The following is a 16,866-nucleotide window of genomic DNA, read 5'->3' as shown; positions in this document are numbered from 1 at the left end:
GACGGCTGCCCCGGAGGCATTTACTCGGAGTGCCCCAGCTGCCCTCGTCCGAGGGGGAACGTGGCCCTGCCGCGGTACAAAGTGCCTGACTGACCTTGGGGAAGGCCACACAGCGGGCTGGTGGAAACCAGTTCTCTTCGCTGCTGTTGCCTGGGGCTACAGACAAAATGAAGGCGAGAAATGCACACACTAGGGGTTGGCGCTGACGAGGGGCCCAGGGGTGGCTGAGTGGTTGCTTGGAGACTCGGCAGGACGTTGGTGGGGCCGAGGGCCTGGGGCCTCCTGCAGGGGTGTCAGGTGTCCCCACGAGCAGCCGGCTCTCAGGCTCACCTTCAGGGGCACCTGCGGGTGGCAGCCAGAGGTGAGCGCCAGGCCTGGGCCAGCCCTTGCTGGCCACCTCCCAGGCCCTGCGCAGGTGGCTGAGGGCCCACAGTGCATAGGCAGCCACTTGTCCAGAGACACCTGGTTAGACCTAGCCACAGCAGCTCTGCCACGGATGAATGCACACTCAGACTCACAATAACCGGCCGACAGGCTCACAGGACACCTGCCCGGTCATGACGTCTTGACCTTGGCTGTCTCTACTCCTTGTCATGGCCCCTGTGCAGCAAGCAGGCCTGAAGGGCTGGGACTAGCAGGTGCTCGGTGGGGGGGTGTCCCGGGGCAGCCTGTGCTCCCTGGGGGATTGCCTGGTGCCAATCCAAGAGGTGCCAGAGGGGCCTGGAGAGCCCCCCAGGGACCTGATCCTGAGCAAGTCCTTGACCACCAAGGCTCAGCAGCTCCCTGTCAACAGGAGGGTGGGGGGCACCCACAGCTGGGCCCCTGCCACCCCCTCGGCTGCTAGTGGGGGGGGCTTCCTGGGCTTCCGGGGACCTGGGGCCTCCCCGCCTCCACCTGCTGCAGGAGCAAGCACAGACTACTCCAGAACACAGGGCCACAGGGCGCACTTACACGGCCTGTTCCCCTGAGGAAGGGAGGCCACCGTGGGACAACGGCCACTCTTCCCTGCCGCCCTTCCAGTGGCTTCAAGTTGCCTCCTGAATGACAGGGCAGAGTCCCCGATCCTGCCCTGGCTTTCAGGGCCTCCTTGTGATCCCTCCACATTCTCCACCACCTGGGGAGCCTAGACCCAAAAGTCTTTCTGGTGAGGACCCGGAGCCCCTCTGAGAGTAACCAGACGGGAGTCGGGCGGGGGGGGCGGCCAGCTTGGAGGTCTGATGGGTGCTTCCCCAGGCCAGCCCCGGAGCCCGTGGCTTCTCTCAGGCCGACGGGACACAGCTTGTCAGGGGGTAACCTGGCTCCTCTGCAGGGCAGATGGGGGAGGGCAGCAGTCTGGGGGCCAAGGTGCTGCAGAGGGGGGTGCTGTGGCCCCTGCCTGGCTCTTCTGCCCCTGGGGAGCAGGGCTCCTCTCCCCTCCCCTCCCTCTGGCTGTGAGTGCGCAGCTAGGGGCGGCCTGGCCGGGTTGAGGGTGGCCTGCCCGGCTCCCGCCCCTCCCCGCTCCCCTACCTGCAGCTGCAGCTCCAGCGCCGGCACGTGCTTCAGGGACTCCACGGTGCCCCTGACCAGGGCTAGGACAAAGGCAAGAGAGGCGGCAGCCTGAGCCTCCCTGGGTGGGGCTGGTGCCAGGAGGGCCCCCAGGCCCCAGGCTCCCCACCTATTTCCTGACTCCACAGTCACCCTCCCCTGCGCTGGCTGTCCTGGCACTCCCCACGAGGCCCCCTGGCCCATTCCAGTTCCCACTGGCCGTGTCCTAGACTCACGCTTGAAGGTGCCTTAACCCAGCCCCAACTGTGGGTCCCAGGGACGAGGGGGCCTCCAGGCCCCCGAGCGGTGCTGTGGCCCCACCCACATGTTCCTCTGCTGCCCTAGGCCGGGCCAGGCAGGCAGGGCAGGTGCTAGCCGGGGCCTCCGCTCTTTGTCCAGAAGGCTCTGGGGCTGGGAGGAGTGGGGGGTGCGGGGCAACCCCGGCTGGCCAGGGTGGTCTGGGCAGGGCAGCCTGTGCTCCCTACCAAAGTCCCTGTGAAGTTTCATGTGACAGTGAAGTTGTCAGCAACTCTGTGGCACTGGAGGTTGGGGCTCGGGGCTTGGCCACCACAGGGCCTGGGGAAAGAGGGCAGCCTGGCAGGGAGGGGTAGGCTGGCGCAGGGTTTGCTCCAAACCCTCTGCCCCTTTGGTAAGTGAGTAGTTCGTTCTGTCCTACTAAGTTATCTGACATTTCAGCCCAACGATGGCAAAGGAAACTCCCAAGGAACAGGCGGTGCTGCCTTGTTCTTGGTCCTCCATGGCCCCAGGGTAACTGGCTGGCTCCCTGGGGTTCCCAGGGCAGGGCCAGCAGCTGCCTGAAGGCCTCGCTGCGCTCTCTGAGGATGCAGATGGACACTGGTGGTGGCAGGGGTCGTGGTCGGTCGCTGTGGCTCCTGGGTCGGGCTGTGGGCAGTGGGCGGTGTCGCCCCGGGCTCTTGGCCTGCTGGGCTCTCAGGGAGCCCTGCGGAGGGGCCCTGGCCACCCTGTCCAATTGCTTCTCACCCAGGGGAGTCGGGACCTTGGCACCCCTCACCCTGCTGGGGCTACACTGGGTGTACAGACAACGCCAGGTCCTCCTGTGTGTCCCCTTCTTTGTGTGACTGGCTGAATGAGTGATCCCAAGTAACCACTGTGCAGAGGGGCAGTGACTGTCGAGCAGAGCTGGCCCCTAGCCCAGGGCTCTCCCTGTGGGTCACCTACTGTTGCTAGCCTCCACCATGAGGGCAGGGTCCCTGGGCCTGGTGTCTGCCCCATGGGCCACTGGCAGGTGTGCCTTGACCACCCAACATTTCAGAGGTGGCTGCCAGCCCCCTGACACCAGGGTCACCTGTCTCACTGTCCCTGGTGGCGTTGTGGCCCAGAGCTTTCCAGGCACGGTGCTGGTGGTACCTCCAGAGTGCTGGCCGGCGGCCAGGAGGCCCCCGTGTCCCGCCGGGAGCCACAGGGAGCCTTGCCTCCCTGCCCGTGGTGGCGCCCAGGACAAGGGGGTGTTAGATGGTTCCTAGGGTGCTCCCTCCAGGGCTGGGACTTTTTTTCTTTTTTAACTAGCATGTCATTCACACCAAATGGTTTGTTTCAGGCTTATTATTTCCAAACAGATTTCAGAGGACATAGCCTCGGTGTAGGATGGCTGAGGACAGTGGTCTCACCATTTCACTGGGCAGTTCTCTGAAGGGAAGCGGGTGGTGGGGCTGAGGGAGGGCTCAGCCACCGTCACTTGGGAGCTGATCTGGAGGCTGCCCCCCCCAACTCCTTCCAACCTCCAAGCCGCCCCACAGACCCTGCCAGGGCATAGCGGGGCCAGGGCCCTTCCGGCTCCTGCTCTTGCCCGAGAGGCGGGATAGAGGGCCTCCCCACTGCGGGACGGGCATTAGGGGGTCCAGGCTCTCCCTGAGGACTGAGTTGGGGGGCAGGTGGCCTCTGGCTTCACAGAACCGACAGCCGGTGGCTATGTGTCTGAGAGGGCAGGGCGGGGCCCAGGCTTGGAGCCTGCGCTGAGCCACCCCGACGCCCCCGCACTAAGCCCACTGTTGGTCCCACGGCCTGGCTCCCGCTAGCCTGGCAGGTCCCAGTGCCGCCTCCGTCTTTCCAGGGCCCCACCATAGAACACCTGGTGCTCCTGAGAGCTGCTGGCCAGGGTGTGGCCATCCAGGTCTTTCAAGGGCCCCCAAACCAGGCTGGCTCTCCTGCAGCCCCTGCCCAGGTGACACAGTAGGAGGCAGGGAGGGGGACTGGGACTATGAGCCAGGTGGGGGGCCCAGCCAGGTGTCCCTAGAGAGATGCTTCAACTATCTGTGGAATAGAAGCAACCCTGGCTACTCAGGGCTCACCTGCAAACTCAGGAATCTGAGAATCCTCCACTTCAAAGAGCAGCTCATCGTGAATCTGGGCAACCAGCCTGGAAGACAGGTGGGGGGGGGGAGCCACCCTGGCGTGTGGGCCTTCCACTCTCTGCCCCTGTCCCAACAAGGGGCGTCACAGGGCCGTGGCACAGGGGCAAGTGCGGGGGTCGGGGCTGGCCTGGCCTCCGAGGTCCTGGTGCAAGGCGCTCAGGAGGTGGCGGCTCGGCAGGGGGTGGAGAACCCGGCCTGGGGCCTGTTGGCTGGGGTTACCCACCGTCACCAGGCCAGCCTCCAGGGGGAGAACACAGGTTACAAGTGACTGGCGACCGGAGGCAGAGGGCCCATCCCGACCGGGGAACATGCAGGGGACGTGGTGGGGTTGAGCATTTCCGAGAAAAGAGCCCCCTCAGCCCACCACAGGGTGGGGGCCCTGATGGGGACTTGGGAGCAGGCTGACCACGGGGAACGCTGGGAGCACCTCCCACTTTGCACATTGGCTTAGGGGAAGGTGGTGGGAGGGGCGGTGCTCTCGTAAAAGTTTACTTTTGAAATCAAAGAAATACTTAATAAAATTTTGAAAGTACATCAAATTTCAAAAGTGCAAAATGAAAAATGCCCTTAGTACCCCACCTACCAGAGCCCGCTCCAGGTCCAACCATGGGGGCACGTGGGTGCCCGGCCAGGGCTGGACTTCTTCCCACAAAGTCGAGACCACCCTGCGGGCACACGTCCTGCTCACAGGTCCTGGCCCACAGCCTGGGCACCCCGCAGCTGCCCTCCTGGCCGCTTCCTGCCCTGAGATACCCCACCCCCCAGCCAGTCCTGGCCCCGGGCTGAGGCCCATGGACTCCACCACAAGCCCGAGAGGTCAGCGCTCATTCTGGCTTCCTCAGCTGGGCGAGTCCCTGCTTGGTGCCCTGGCCAGCCTCCATCGGTGGCCCCTCTCTAAGCCCCCTCAGGCCCCCCTTGCAAGAGCGTCTGTCCAACCTGTCTCAGGTGAGGAAGTGGGAGATGGGGGCGTGGACGCTGCAGTGGAAGGAGGCATGGGGTTAACAAAGTCACTGCTGAGGGGCAAGGGGCCCTGGGAGGGCTTAGGCTCAAGTGCCAGGGGCGGGCAGATGCACCTGTGCGCCTGGGGCAGGGGTAGAGGAGGGGACACTCCAGTGATCGGCTCTGGAAGCTCGGTGTTGGCCATACAGAACTCAGCTTAGCAGGGTCGGGCCAACAGGGGCCAGATGTCCCCGCTCTCAGAAGGTGGGGTCTCGGTTGGCTTACATGCTTCATGCAGATGACACCTGCTAGGGCTGTGACCCCAGCCCCGGTCCCAGCCCCGCCTTGGGGTGGAAGATGGGGGCTCGCCTTGTACAGCAGGGAGGGGTGGTGGTGCAGGTGACCCGCAGGACGATTTCGAGGGCCTGCAGCCCACTGCGAAGGCTGCTAGGCATCCTTCCAGGGGTGGTCGCCGAGTGCGCTGCTCTTTGTGTGACCTGGTCTCTGTCTCCAGGACCCAGCTTTTGAGGGCAGGGGCCACGTCTGGTCCTCGTCATCTTGCTGCCTGTCCACAGAAGGCACAGTACTAGCAAGGAGGGGCGGCGCACGGCAGGGCAGCTGGAGCTGGGCAGCGGAGGGGAGGGGAGCCCACCGGGTGGAGGCAGATTGTGCTGGTGCCCTCCGAATATGTGCAGGGCTTTGCCACGAAGTGTGGGGGCTGCCCAACCCACTCTTCCCCTTTCTTTGTGGTTGGGTGGGGGGTAGACGAGGTTATGTTCCCAGCCACCTGAGGCGTATACCCTCCAACTTCCAGGAAGGCTCTTTAGAGGGCTGACTTGGTGGGGGTGGGGGTCAGCCACCCTTTCCATCGCACCACTTTCTCCTTTTGCCTGCAAGGCATTTTGATCGCTGGCACCGCCACCTCCGTCACGGCACCAGGAGGAAACGGCCAGGGAGCCAGAAGGACCTCAGTCCTGCCGCCCTGAACCTCGAACCAAAGTCAGCCACTGTGGTCTCTGGACTCACAACGGGGGAAGAGCCCACCCACCTCTTGGAGTCTGAGCTGCTGTGACCAGGCCGGGCACATCCTCATGGGAATTAACCCACAGGCCAGGCTGGTTCCAGACCCTGGAGCAGGCTGCTGGCCTTCCCTCCGCAGCCCCCTGAGGGGGACCTGTACTGCACGCGCAGCCTCCAGGAAGTTAGACCAGGCCGGCAGCCTGGCACGCGCTTTCGTAAGTTAACTTCAAGGCCTCTGGTGGGGTCTCTGCCTCCCCAGGGGACTTCGTTTTCAAATGGGCAGAAACCTCAGACAGGCACTTGTAACTTTTCCCAGATTTAGCAGAAAGTCTTCACACTTCTCGAAATCACATTGTGAAATTCTGAGCTGCTGGTGTGGCAGCAACCTAAGAATAGGTCTCACTTCATAGTCACTTACACTGCACTCTCACAGCTGACGGCGACACGACCATATTGCTAAGCGGAAACTGGGGCACAGGAGAGGAGGAGAAGCGGAGACGCCCTGAGGTGGGCAGGTGAATGCAGGTGTCAGACCGTTTCCCAGGAAGCGAGCGGACTGCTGAGGTAACGGCCATCCTTCTGTTCCACACTGGCTGACATAACAGGCCGCCAAGAACCACGCTCCTGTGGGGAGGTCCCAGCAGAGCCTCACCTCATCTCCCTGTGGCCCTGTGGCCTGCGGTCCGTGCATCCGTGGCCTCCCGTCCGGGCGCCCCCAGCTCTGGTGCAGGCCGCCATGAGGACCCATCTTGAGAGCACAGGTGCGTGCGGCCCCAGTCCCTGCTGGCCCAGCCCTGGGGCTCCCTCCCTGCGCCTTCCACAGCCTGGCTGCAGTCCTGGAGGGGATGTGGTAAGGCCCACGCCCCTGCTGTCATGCAGGTGCTCAGCCCTCCCCCACTGCTGTTGTCTGGAAAGGCACGTATCCCCGCCAGACGGCCCCCCGTGGGAAGGATCCCTCACCGGCCCCTCGGCGTGGCTGCCCTGGCCCCATGCCAGCTACAATGGCGTCTGGGGCTGTGGACCCCTGGGGCCTGGGACTCGGACACCCAGCCTGTGATGCAGGGACAGCCTGAACCCGCCCTCCCAAGCTGTATGGGGCTGCCTGCCTTCATGGCCAAGCTGATTAGCTCTCTGCACACTAACCACGCACCCACCACCCGTGACCACAAGACTTGTGTTAAGGGAGCCTGGGAGGGGCAGAGGAGGTGGGAACTGTGGGTGGGGAAGGGTGGTGGCCAGACCCTGGGATGTCCATCTTCATCTGCCCTCCTGCCTGTGGGGGGGGGCCCTCTGCCCTGGGGGCATCTTAAAGGAATGGCCAGGGCAGGGGTCAGCATGCTCTTGCTCTCCCCCCACCACTCCTCAGGGGCTCGGTCTCTAAGCCTGGCCCACCTCAGCCCCCGCAGTCCCTCTTGCTGTCAAGGTGAGGTCCTGTTAACTCAGCCTCCCTGTTGGACTAGTGTGGTGGTCTTCCTGCCCCTGGAAGTCCCACCTCCCATCAACCTGCTCAGGCCAGGGGCTGTAGGCCTCCCACCCGCTGCCCTGTCACGGGAAGTCCAGGCCCTGCTGCCCCTCCAGCCCCTCTGGGCCACTCCCCACTGCCTGGCTGATCCTGGTGCCGCTCCTGGGCCCTGGGCACCTTGTCCGCCCCCTCTGAGGCCTGGAGAGCAAGCGTCCACGGAGCGAGGAGGCCTGATCACAGGTGCCCTCGGGTTGCTGTATATTGCAAGGTGGTCAGAGGCAGAGGGCAGCTGGTGTGGTCAGCAGACGACCCCATGTTCTACAGACACCCCTGCACCGGCCCCGCTGTCCCTGTGCCCAAGGGCAAAGGAGCACAGTAAGCGTCCTCCTGAGGCGGCCACCGCCGTCCAGACGGGGAAGCAGGTGGGGTACGGCCCCGCCGTGAGGCCGGGGCAAGGAGAAGCTGCCGCTCGCGGGGGGCCCGGTGCCGGTCCAGCTCTGCGCAGACCTGGACACGCGCATTGTGCTCTGAGCCTCAGTTCCCTTCTCTTTGCTCAGGTGTTGGCGCCAACAGCCTTCAAGGCTTCTCTCCAGCTCTGATATGTTCTGATAACTACAAAGGCCCTGCGTGGAGATTCCATGTCAGAAGGGAGCGAGGCCACCCATGCCAACAGCTTGCTGTGAGGCCGGGTGAGCTCTCTGGGCTACAGCGGAGCTCAGTCAGCAGCGCGCCTGCCTCCTCCCTGAGCCCGTGGCAGGGGTGGGGCTGCCCCGCGGCTGCAGCCTGTGGGGCCCTCCGGGCGACTGGATGAGGTGCCTCAAGCCTCCCAGTGTCTTGTCTCGGCCACGGTGCTCCAGGCAGTTAGCAGCTCGCGCTTGGCCCACGTCTGCCCTTCCTTCCGCTTCTATTATCTCAGGAAGAGCAGCTCAGGTTTACACAGTGTAGACGGCCCCAGCACCGCACACCCGCCTGCTCTGGTTTCTCAAGTGGCACGATGTGGTTAATGTGTTTTGTCATGAAAAGCGTTTCCTGAAGACAACAGAGGGCCGGTGGCGGAGAGATGACCAGCCAGGTCGCTGAACTCCTGAGTAAGGAGTGTCCCCCAAAGCCCTGAACCTCACGTCAGCTTCCTCATCAGCCCCTCAGAACCGGGGAGCGGACCAGACTTCCCGGACGCAAGACATCGTGGACGTACAGCCAGGATGGCGAGCCAGCCTGGGCTGCGAACCCTCTTTCCCACTTCACCCCACAGAAACCACGGACTCAGGACCCCAGCAGGAAGCCATGAAGAGCCCTGGATGGCACTGGCTTGCGCATGTGGGGGAGGGAGCAGCAGCAGGGAGAGCCGGCGGGAGAAACCCAGCGAGAGGTCGCCTGCTCGAGGTCTGCAGAAACCAGAGCAGAAACCAGAGCAGAGCAGGCAGCCGGGCCCCAGGGCGGGGCTTTGACCCTCCTCTCGTGCCCGGGGCCCCGTCCAGGCCGCTTCTCCCGTCTCCTTTCTGGGACGCTGCCTTGCACTCCCAGGCAGGGCCTTCGCTCAGGACACACTTCTGAACAAAGGTGCTGAAATCACCGAAAGAACATAGGCTCAAAAGTCAAAGTGAACAGGAGCAAACAGTTGAAGAAGCAAAGGCAAAGCTGCGACAGAACGATGAAAGGTCTCAGACAAGGAGAAAGCAGTGCGCCCCGAGAACACACAGTTACATCGGAAGCCAAGATGGGAAAGGCGCCCATAGGCAAGCAGGTCCCTGTGTCCCAGAGGTGGCGGGAAGAGAGCCCAGCTGGCCCCTCTGCAGGTGCCACACCCGAGGGATGAAGGGGAGTGAGCACGCCGCCTCAGGGTGGCGCTGGGGAGCCACAGCTCCTCCTCCTCGCAGTGGACACTCTGACCACCCACGAAGGGCCCCTCGGCAGGGAAGGCCCACTCTGGCCCATCCAAGGCCATGTTCCTCCTGGGGGTCCCTGGGGTGGGGCGGGCAACCACACCGGAGACCAGGGAGGGAGGGAGCCAGGCCTGCCGGGGTCTGACGCACCACTTCTCTAGGGGACGCCCAGGTGAGCCGCCAGGGAGGGAGCCTGGGTTCCGGAGCAGAGCCCACCTCTCCCCCCCCACCAGGGCCAGGGCCTCGGGTGCCCCGGAGGGGTGGCTCTGGGCCAGCAGAGTGGGGGACGAGGACTCCTTGTTGCCCGGACACCAGGACGCCGCACTCAGGATGTGCGCTGCAGGGGCAACCGAGGCAGAGACAGACCTGAGAGGGCCACGTCCTGGGGAGGCTGTGGGGCAGGGCTGCCCCTACCCACCTCTGGGTGGGCAGCTGCGCATGGTGCCCCTTGGGCTGCACCAGAGGGGGTCCAGATGCACCAAGAGGAGGGCTGGGGAGCTGCATTTCTGCACCAGGCAACCTGGGGAGACCTCACCACGCCTCAAGGAGAGCAAGCCCTTGGCTGCCTTGCACAGCCCCAGCCCCAGCCCCACAAAGGGCCACCCGGGCAGAGCCAAGAGCAGCTTGGCCAAGGGGCCCCCCTGCTGGGGGTGGCATGCTCGCCACATCCAGACACATGGAAGGGACTGGCCCAGCCAGACTCACAGGACAGCACCCTCCCGCCCTCCCACCTCCACCCCGAGCGCTGGGGAAGGGGGGTCCATGCTGGGCTGGGCCCTGGCAGCCTGGCCACCCGCTCGCTCACTGACCTGGCCGTCAGGGTCGGGGAAGCGGCCACTGCGGTGAAGATGCGGATCATGGCCATCTTGCAGAGGTCCGCGGCTGAGCCTGAGGGCACAAGGGGCTCTGTCACGAGTAGCACGAGGCCCAGGCTGGCCGTCTCCACTGCCACGCTGCCCACCGCATGTGGTGGGGCCCTTCGCTCGGGGCCCTGCTGTGCAGCCTGGCTGTGTCCTCGTCTGGACAGTCCGCTCGGGAGCCCACCTCAGACACCTCAGGTCGTCAGCAAAATTCACTTCCTTGCAGCCAAATGGCCGAGGCTCCTGTTTCGTGGTGGTTGTCGACCGGGAGCCCCTAGAGGCCACCCTCGGGTCCCCACCACAGGCCCTCCCCAGCTCACGGCTTGCTCCCCCACGGCCAGACCTCTGACACTGCCCCAAAGCCTCCTGATTAGGTCAGGCCCACCCGGACGCCCCTCTTCCGACGAGCTCGAGTCAGCCAACGGGGGACCTCACATCTGCAGACCCCCTTGTGCCGTACAACATGAGCTCATGGCGGCAGCGGTGTCCCGGCATGTCCACGGGTTCTCCCCACACCTGGAGCGGCCCACCACCCCAACTAAAGGAACGACGGAGCTCGGCCGGCTGCGCGGGCTCAGCACCAGCTCCGGCTGCCCTCGCTGTGTGGTCGGGGAACCTCGCTGAGCCTCAGCCTCCCAGTGTGAGGGACGGGGCTACGCTTCAGCCTCCGAGGTTTGCATGGGGTAAGTTACACGGCCAGTCAGGCTCTCCGCGAGGTGCTGGCCAGCGTGGGGGCTGTGCCTCCTCTGGTGCCAGGTGCACAGTGGGTGTCTTAACAAGCGGTTCTGATCATGGGAAACACGAGGTTCAGGTGTCCATTCGTGGCTTTAAGCCTCTTTCGCTGTTCATCGTTCCTGAGGTTGATGAAGAAACAGGAGTCCCCAGGCAGTGCACCGTCTTCCTCCTCCGAGGGCACCGCCCCAGGACGCTCACTGCTCTTCCCCACGCGTGTGGCAGGAAGGCTGGACACAGAAGTCTGGGCTCTGAGGCCAACCCGCTGGATGTGAAGGGTCTCAGGGCTGTGGGAACCTTCTGCCAGGGTGGGATGTCGGGGGGCCTGCTACTTCGGGAGGACTGGACAGACCAGCAGAGACAAGGCGAGGAGGGACTGGGTGGAGGGAACAGAGCACATGTGGGGGCGGAACCGAGGGGCCGGGGTGCCACGGGGAGGTAGGGCTCCCTGGGGGCGCTGGCCCTTGCTGGCCCCTGGCGCCTGCTCGTCAGACAGATGACTGGCAGGTCACTTGCTCCGAGACAGGCGGGCAGGGTGACAGCTCGGCTGGGAGGTGAGTGCCCTGCGGCGGCTCCAGGCCAAGCCTCCCAGTCGGCTCCTCACAGGAAGGTGTCTCGCGGGCACTTCTGCCTGGGAGGGCTCTCTAAAGCGGCTTCACGTCTCCTCACACAACGCCCAGTGAGCGGAGCCCTGTGGCTGCGCCCTCCGACCAGAGAACCTGCCTCAGACCAGAGCCGTCTCAGGATCTGGAGGGCCCCCGTCTGGGTGGTCACAGTGGGGATGGGGCCCGAGAGGGCTGGATACTGAGACTAGACAGCTCCTGCCAATCAAGCCGCCAGCTGCTGCCACCTCTCCTGCTCTCCAAGGAACGCAGGAGGCTGAGCCACCTGGCAGGACCGCCAGGCCTGCCTCTCTGCAGGGCTCGCTGGGGACCCAGCCTCCGTGCTCAACCCAGGCCACCCTCTTGCTGCAGAACACTCCTCTGGGGCTGGAATCCTGCCTCCAGGCTTCGTCTCTGGGCCTTAGGGGCCCAGGTCCTCCACCTGTGACCTCTGGGGTCACAGTGCTGCTCCCAGGCCTGCCTGGGACCTGGTCAGGACAGCTCGCAGCGCACAGCATGCGGGGTGGCCATCACAGCCCTCTCACCTCGCCTCCACGCAGGGACTCCCACTTCGAACCATCTGAACGCTGCAGCTAGAGACGACGCGTGGTCACCCCTCCAGCCTGCCCCACTGGCTGCAGGTTCCTGGAGGGTGCGCCAGGCTGGGGTTCGGATGCCTGCCCCAAGGTCTCACAGCTGCCAGGCCTGAGGGGTGTGGCGGAAGGTCCAGGCCGAGGGCGGGGACACGCCCTGGGAGCCTCTGTCCCACCTGCACACAGGGGCCGCATGGCCGGGGCCCGCCTCGCGGGGCATCACAGTTACCAAGGCGGCCCTGTGCCGGGTGTTACTTCACCAGCGCCACCCAACAGCAAGCCCCGGGCGGCAGGAGCAGGAAACTTCGCGACAATGATCTGCTGGGCGTTACCCAGCCCTGTGGCTGCCGAAAACCTGAGAAGCAAACGGGGCGGGGACAGGGGTCTGCACCTTGCACCACGAAGTTCACTGCCTGCCGCTCTGCCTGTGCCCGGAGCTGCCGGTCCCGTGCTCGGATCCGCGGCAGGGGTCGCCTCCTGCCCACGATGGACGCCACGAAGCCTGGGTTATAGGGAGGAAGAGTAGGCTGAGAGGCAGGACCCTGGTGGACCCTGCCCTTTGTGGGTAGGGCCACTCTCAGCTTGGGCCCAGGGGCCCCCCAGGACCCCTCCCTGCTGCTGGAGGGAGTCCGGGGTTGCCCTGAGGCCTCCTGGTCTGACTCTAGGGCAGGTGGGTTCCGTGGGGGGAGAGCAAGGCCAGCAGGAGGCGGCCTCCGCTGCCTAATGGCATGTCTGTGCACCCCGTCTGACTCGGCGCTGCGCTTAGGTCTGAGTTAGGACGAGGAGGGCAGTTCTCACTCTACAGGGGTTGAAAACCACTCGAGGGACGTGGGTACAGAAGTAATTCTGGGCTGTGTGGCAACTGGAATGGGGGAGAAAAGCATTAATCCACAGTTGACTCAAGGTGGGGCTGATGACCTGAGTCAGGGGCCACGTCCGTACACACGAGGGCACACCCAAGTTTTGTGGGGCCTGAAGCTCCCATAATTTGGGGTCTTCATTAGGAAAGTGAACACGGACGTGCTGTGTTGGTTGAGTACGTTCCTGACCAGAGAGGACTTCGGTTTCACCAGGTGTTGGCGAGAACTAAATGCCCAACTTATGCTTTTACACGTCTGAGGAGTGGAAGAACTTCTCACGTGTACAGTAATTATAGACATGACAGTGTATGGAGCACCCGCTTTACGGGCAGTCTGTAATTCAGCCCCCGACAGCAGCAGGCGGCGGGGACCGGGAAGCCCGCGCGCCGCCGGCACGGCTCTGCCTCTCGCGTGGTGGGCGACTTCTGGCTGGACGCGGGCTGCCGCGCGCCTGCTGCCACTCAGAGCTGGGTCTTGGTGTCTTCTTTTCAAGGCTGTGAGGCAGGCAGGTACTTGCAGACCACCTGACCCTCTGGAGGCCCATTTTTAAGTTCTGTTAGGGTGGGTTTAGAGCAGCCTTTAATCTAGGGCTAGTTTAGACCCACTGTTAACCTGTTATCCTTCTGGGGTCTCCACTGAATGCCCCAGGTGTCCAACAAGGACTCTCCACTCCAGGTCAGAACTCAGCTTCTCGCCCTGTGTGGACTCTGGGACTGCTCAGCCGGCTGTTCCTTGAAATCATTCTGCTTAGTCCTGTGGAGTTTCACTCTGCACGTGTATCTCAGTAATAAAACAGAGGGAAACCTCTGAAGATTTAGGAGCAAGTTTTCTGCATAACGCCCTCTCTCTGATACTCTGTCTTGCAAAACCCAGCTGCCCCTGCCTCCCCAGTCCCAGTCCTGGTCTCTGCAACTCAGCGCAACCAGGGGGACCGCTGGGCCCCCACACCGTGCCTGTGCTCTGGACGCAGGGTGTCAGCTCTCCGCTCAGAGAACAGGGGCACGCTGCCCAGGATCCAGTGTCTGAAACTGTGGCAGCACATTTCGCCCAGTTTTCCGGTTACCTATGGTGGGAGGAGTCCTGAGCCCAGTCACCCCTTTGCAGAAGCCCCTGTTCCACACGCTTCAGACGCTGCTTCCAAGGTTTGCAGGGCTGAAGACCACAGCTCCTGTTCACGAGGGAGGTGGCCGTGGCCCACACCTCCGTGACACTGTCCTGGGCGATGGGCGGGGCGGAGGGCTAGCCTCCCTCCGCCACACATGGAAGGAGCAACGGAACAGGAATACTCACACTGAAATCCAAACGAAGTGAGTCACCAACTCGACTTCCCCTTGGCTGGACTCGAGAACTGGCTGTGGCCACGCCAGTGGCCCTACCATGGGAAGGGGTGCGGCGGAGGCAGGCGGCGCGGGGTGGCTGGCAGCAGTCCCAGTCAGCTGCAGCTGACACACCCTGCTTCTATCCATTTTACAAAAGACGTGACGCCGAGAACCAGGCAGCGCCTTTCCCAGGGCTTTGGGAGGGGCCCATACAAGGAGGGCCCTGAACCTACAGCCTTGCCGACACCGTGGTAAACTGCCTGGGCCGCCTGTCTCACCCCTGGCAGGCCACACCTGAGGGCTTGGCCCCATCCTGCACACGGTCTTCTTCACGCCTCGGTGGTCCCCGCTGTGGACACCGCCTCCTTGGCTCCTCCCGCCTGGGGTTCCCCCGTCACCCCCCAGTTTCTGAGCTAACACCCCGTCACTGTCCCCAGGTGCAGCTCTAACTTCACCTCCCCTCCCAGTCTCTTTTCCACACGGTTGCTGGAATAATTTGAGAAAAATGAAACCCAGGTTCTTCTTGTGGCTTGTGGCATGCTGGGCGGGTCTGGCCACGTCCTGTCTCTTCTCTGGCTCCCTGATCCCTGCCCTGCTGGGAACACTCCTGGCTCTTCTCAGCCTGTCAAATAGCTCAGGTGCATCTCCTCGAGTCACTGTGGCTAACGGCTCTCCAGGGCCCTCCTCTGCTGCCCCTGCTCAGACACCCAGGATCCCAGCCTTCGGACACGGGATGCAACGGCTGACTTGAGGATTACGTCTCCCTGCACCGCAGCTCCAGGAGAGCAAGGGGCTCCTGCCCCTGGCTCAGTACAGTGCCTGACACGGGGCAGGCACGCAACAGACGCTTAATGACCACTGAGTGTGTCTTCACAGTGTCTGCCCAGAGGTGTAACTGCCGCATCAAAGGGCACGCACACTTCGCGCTGGGGCACCTAGAGCCCCGCGGTGCTTCGAGGAAGCTCAGCACAAGGGAGGGAAGTGGAGCCCCAGCAGGGGAGGCCCTGGCTCTGGCGCCGCCGCTGGTTGCTGCATGAACTGGGAAGCTACTCAACCTGTCGGGGACTCACTTTCTCACCTGTGAGGTGGGGTGACAACACGGCCCACGCTTCAGAGCTGCGGTGAGGGCTACACAGGCCAGTATGGGAGCCCCCCACCCACAGCGGCCCCCACTTCCGCCGCACCTCCGCCTACAGCGACCCCGGCTCCACACGCTCTTGTCAGCACTGGCCACTGTCACCACTTCACCGTTTCAAAGTCGACAGGACTTCACTCTCCCCAAGCTGGGGGCTTCTGGGCCCGGGAATGGTCCGGGCTTGCGGGCTGTGCTGGAACTCGCTGGGGGAAGGAAGTGGTCCTCTGCCACCCTCGGAGGCTGCAGGACTCAGGGAGGCCCCCGCACAGGCCGGTGGTGGGCCGTGTAGTCAGGCCCAGGGGAGCCTGTGGAGGGCTGCGCGGGCGCTGTGCGCTCCGGGAGGAAAGTCACCAGCGGGTCCTGGAGAGCTGGGCAGGGCCTTCCTCCCTGGGCCACGGGGCGGCTTCCCCGCGACGCGGGCTCTCATCTCCAGCGCGCGCTGAGCCCGCGGCTCCCACCAAGACCCCCGCCGAGCCTCTTGGCCGCCATCTGTTTCCTGAGTTTCTGCTCCTACATCCTTCCTTCTTTCCTCTCATCTGCTCCGCTGCCCCTTCCAGATGCCCTGAATGTTCAATACAGCCATTTATGTGCAGAAGGTGTTTTTTCTCTTTAAAATACTCTTGGAGACTTCCTTCACCTCTAAGTGAAGTGTCCGCCTGGCCGTGTCTCACAGTTCTTCCTGTGAGATACTCAGGCTGTCATTTCCTTCTAAAATGCCGGCGATTTTCCTGGGGCTTCTTCTTTTTAATCCTAAATCATTTAGGAGTGCAATGATTTTCCAAATAGGTGGATGGACAGATGGCCACATGTACAGAGATGAAACCGTTTTACTCCATTGTGGTCACAGAACATGTTCTATTTGCTGTTCTTTGAAACTCTGTGACCAAACTGTGGTGGCGCGCTGCGGACTCACCACGTGCTTCTCCTAAGAGCACGTGCTCTCCGCCTTTAGGTGTGGGGTTTTCTCTCTGTGTGGACCTGCCCTTCTGTTGTTTCTAACTCAAGCTTGACTTCTGTGCCTCAAGAAGAGCCTGGCTCTGGGCCCTCCCATGTGGAACCTTCCAGTCGCATGTGTCCAGCAGGGGCTGGGCACTCGCCCAGTCCTCACCCCCCACCACCCGCTCACCTGCCCGCAAGCGGAGCAGGGCGGGAGGCCCCCGGCTGCCGCAGGGAGGGCAAAGGTGGGGCGAGGGACCTGCCAGGGGCTTTGGCCGGCTTCCCTGTTTGGTGACACTGGGAAGTGGTTGCTTGGGTGAAGTCCGTGACCTTCTTGTACTTCTGCAAAAACTCTCCGAAAACTGGGCAGCCTCCTGAACAGCTGCTCCAAGGCAAGCAGCAAGCCGCTCCTTCCCTGTACAAGCAGGAACATGCGACGTCAGCGGCCGGCCCAAAACTCACACGAGGTGGGACTGAGGGCATGAGCCACCAGGCAGTGGCCACCACACGTGGGAGCGGGCCGACCGAAGGGCTCCTGGAGGACGCGGCGGTCAAGGTCCAACTGGCACCGCCGGTCTCTGCCGACTGGAAGGATGGCGCTGCTTTTG

At 63.6% G+C, this 16,866-nt stretch overlaps 1 protein-coding gene across 3 annotated transcripts in view; it reads right to left on the bottom strand.

The window, feature by feature from the left end:
• Window positions 1–16,866, bottom strand: part of HAUS3 (HAUS augmin like complex subunit 3) — a 147,688-nt gene continuing 130,822 nt past the window's right edge. The window contains exons 17-21 of one of the 3 annotated variants that reach the window (XM_072947998.1): window positions 12,400–12,510; window positions 10,031–10,109; window positions 3,855–3,922; window positions 1,507–1,568; window positions 1–342 (exon numbers count right to left, since the gene is read on the bottom strand). In XM_072947998.1, coding sequence (XP_072804099.1) covers window positions 190–342; window positions 1,507–1,568; window positions 3,855–3,922; window positions 10,031–10,109; window positions 12,400–12,510 — 473 coding nt within the window. In that variant the 3' untranslated portion in view covers window positions 1–189. Of the gene's footprint in view, window positions 343–1,506; window positions 1,569–3,854; window positions 5,422–10,030; window positions 10,110–12,399; window positions 12,511–16,866 lie in introns of those variants that run through there. The other 2 variants (XM_072948033.1, XM_072948005.1) reach the window with 2 other exon arrangements.

This window comes from Vicugna pacos, chromosome 2 (assembly GCF_048564905.1).
Source record: "Vicugna pacos chromosome 2, VicPac4, whole genome shotgun sequence".
Taxonomy (NCBI): domain Eukaryota; kingdom Metazoa; phylum Chordata; class Mammalia; order Artiodactyla; family Camelidae; genus Vicugna; species Vicugna pacos.
The sequence above is the reverse complement of the archived record's forward strand: the minus strand, read 5'-3'. Positions and strand labels throughout refer to the sequence as shown.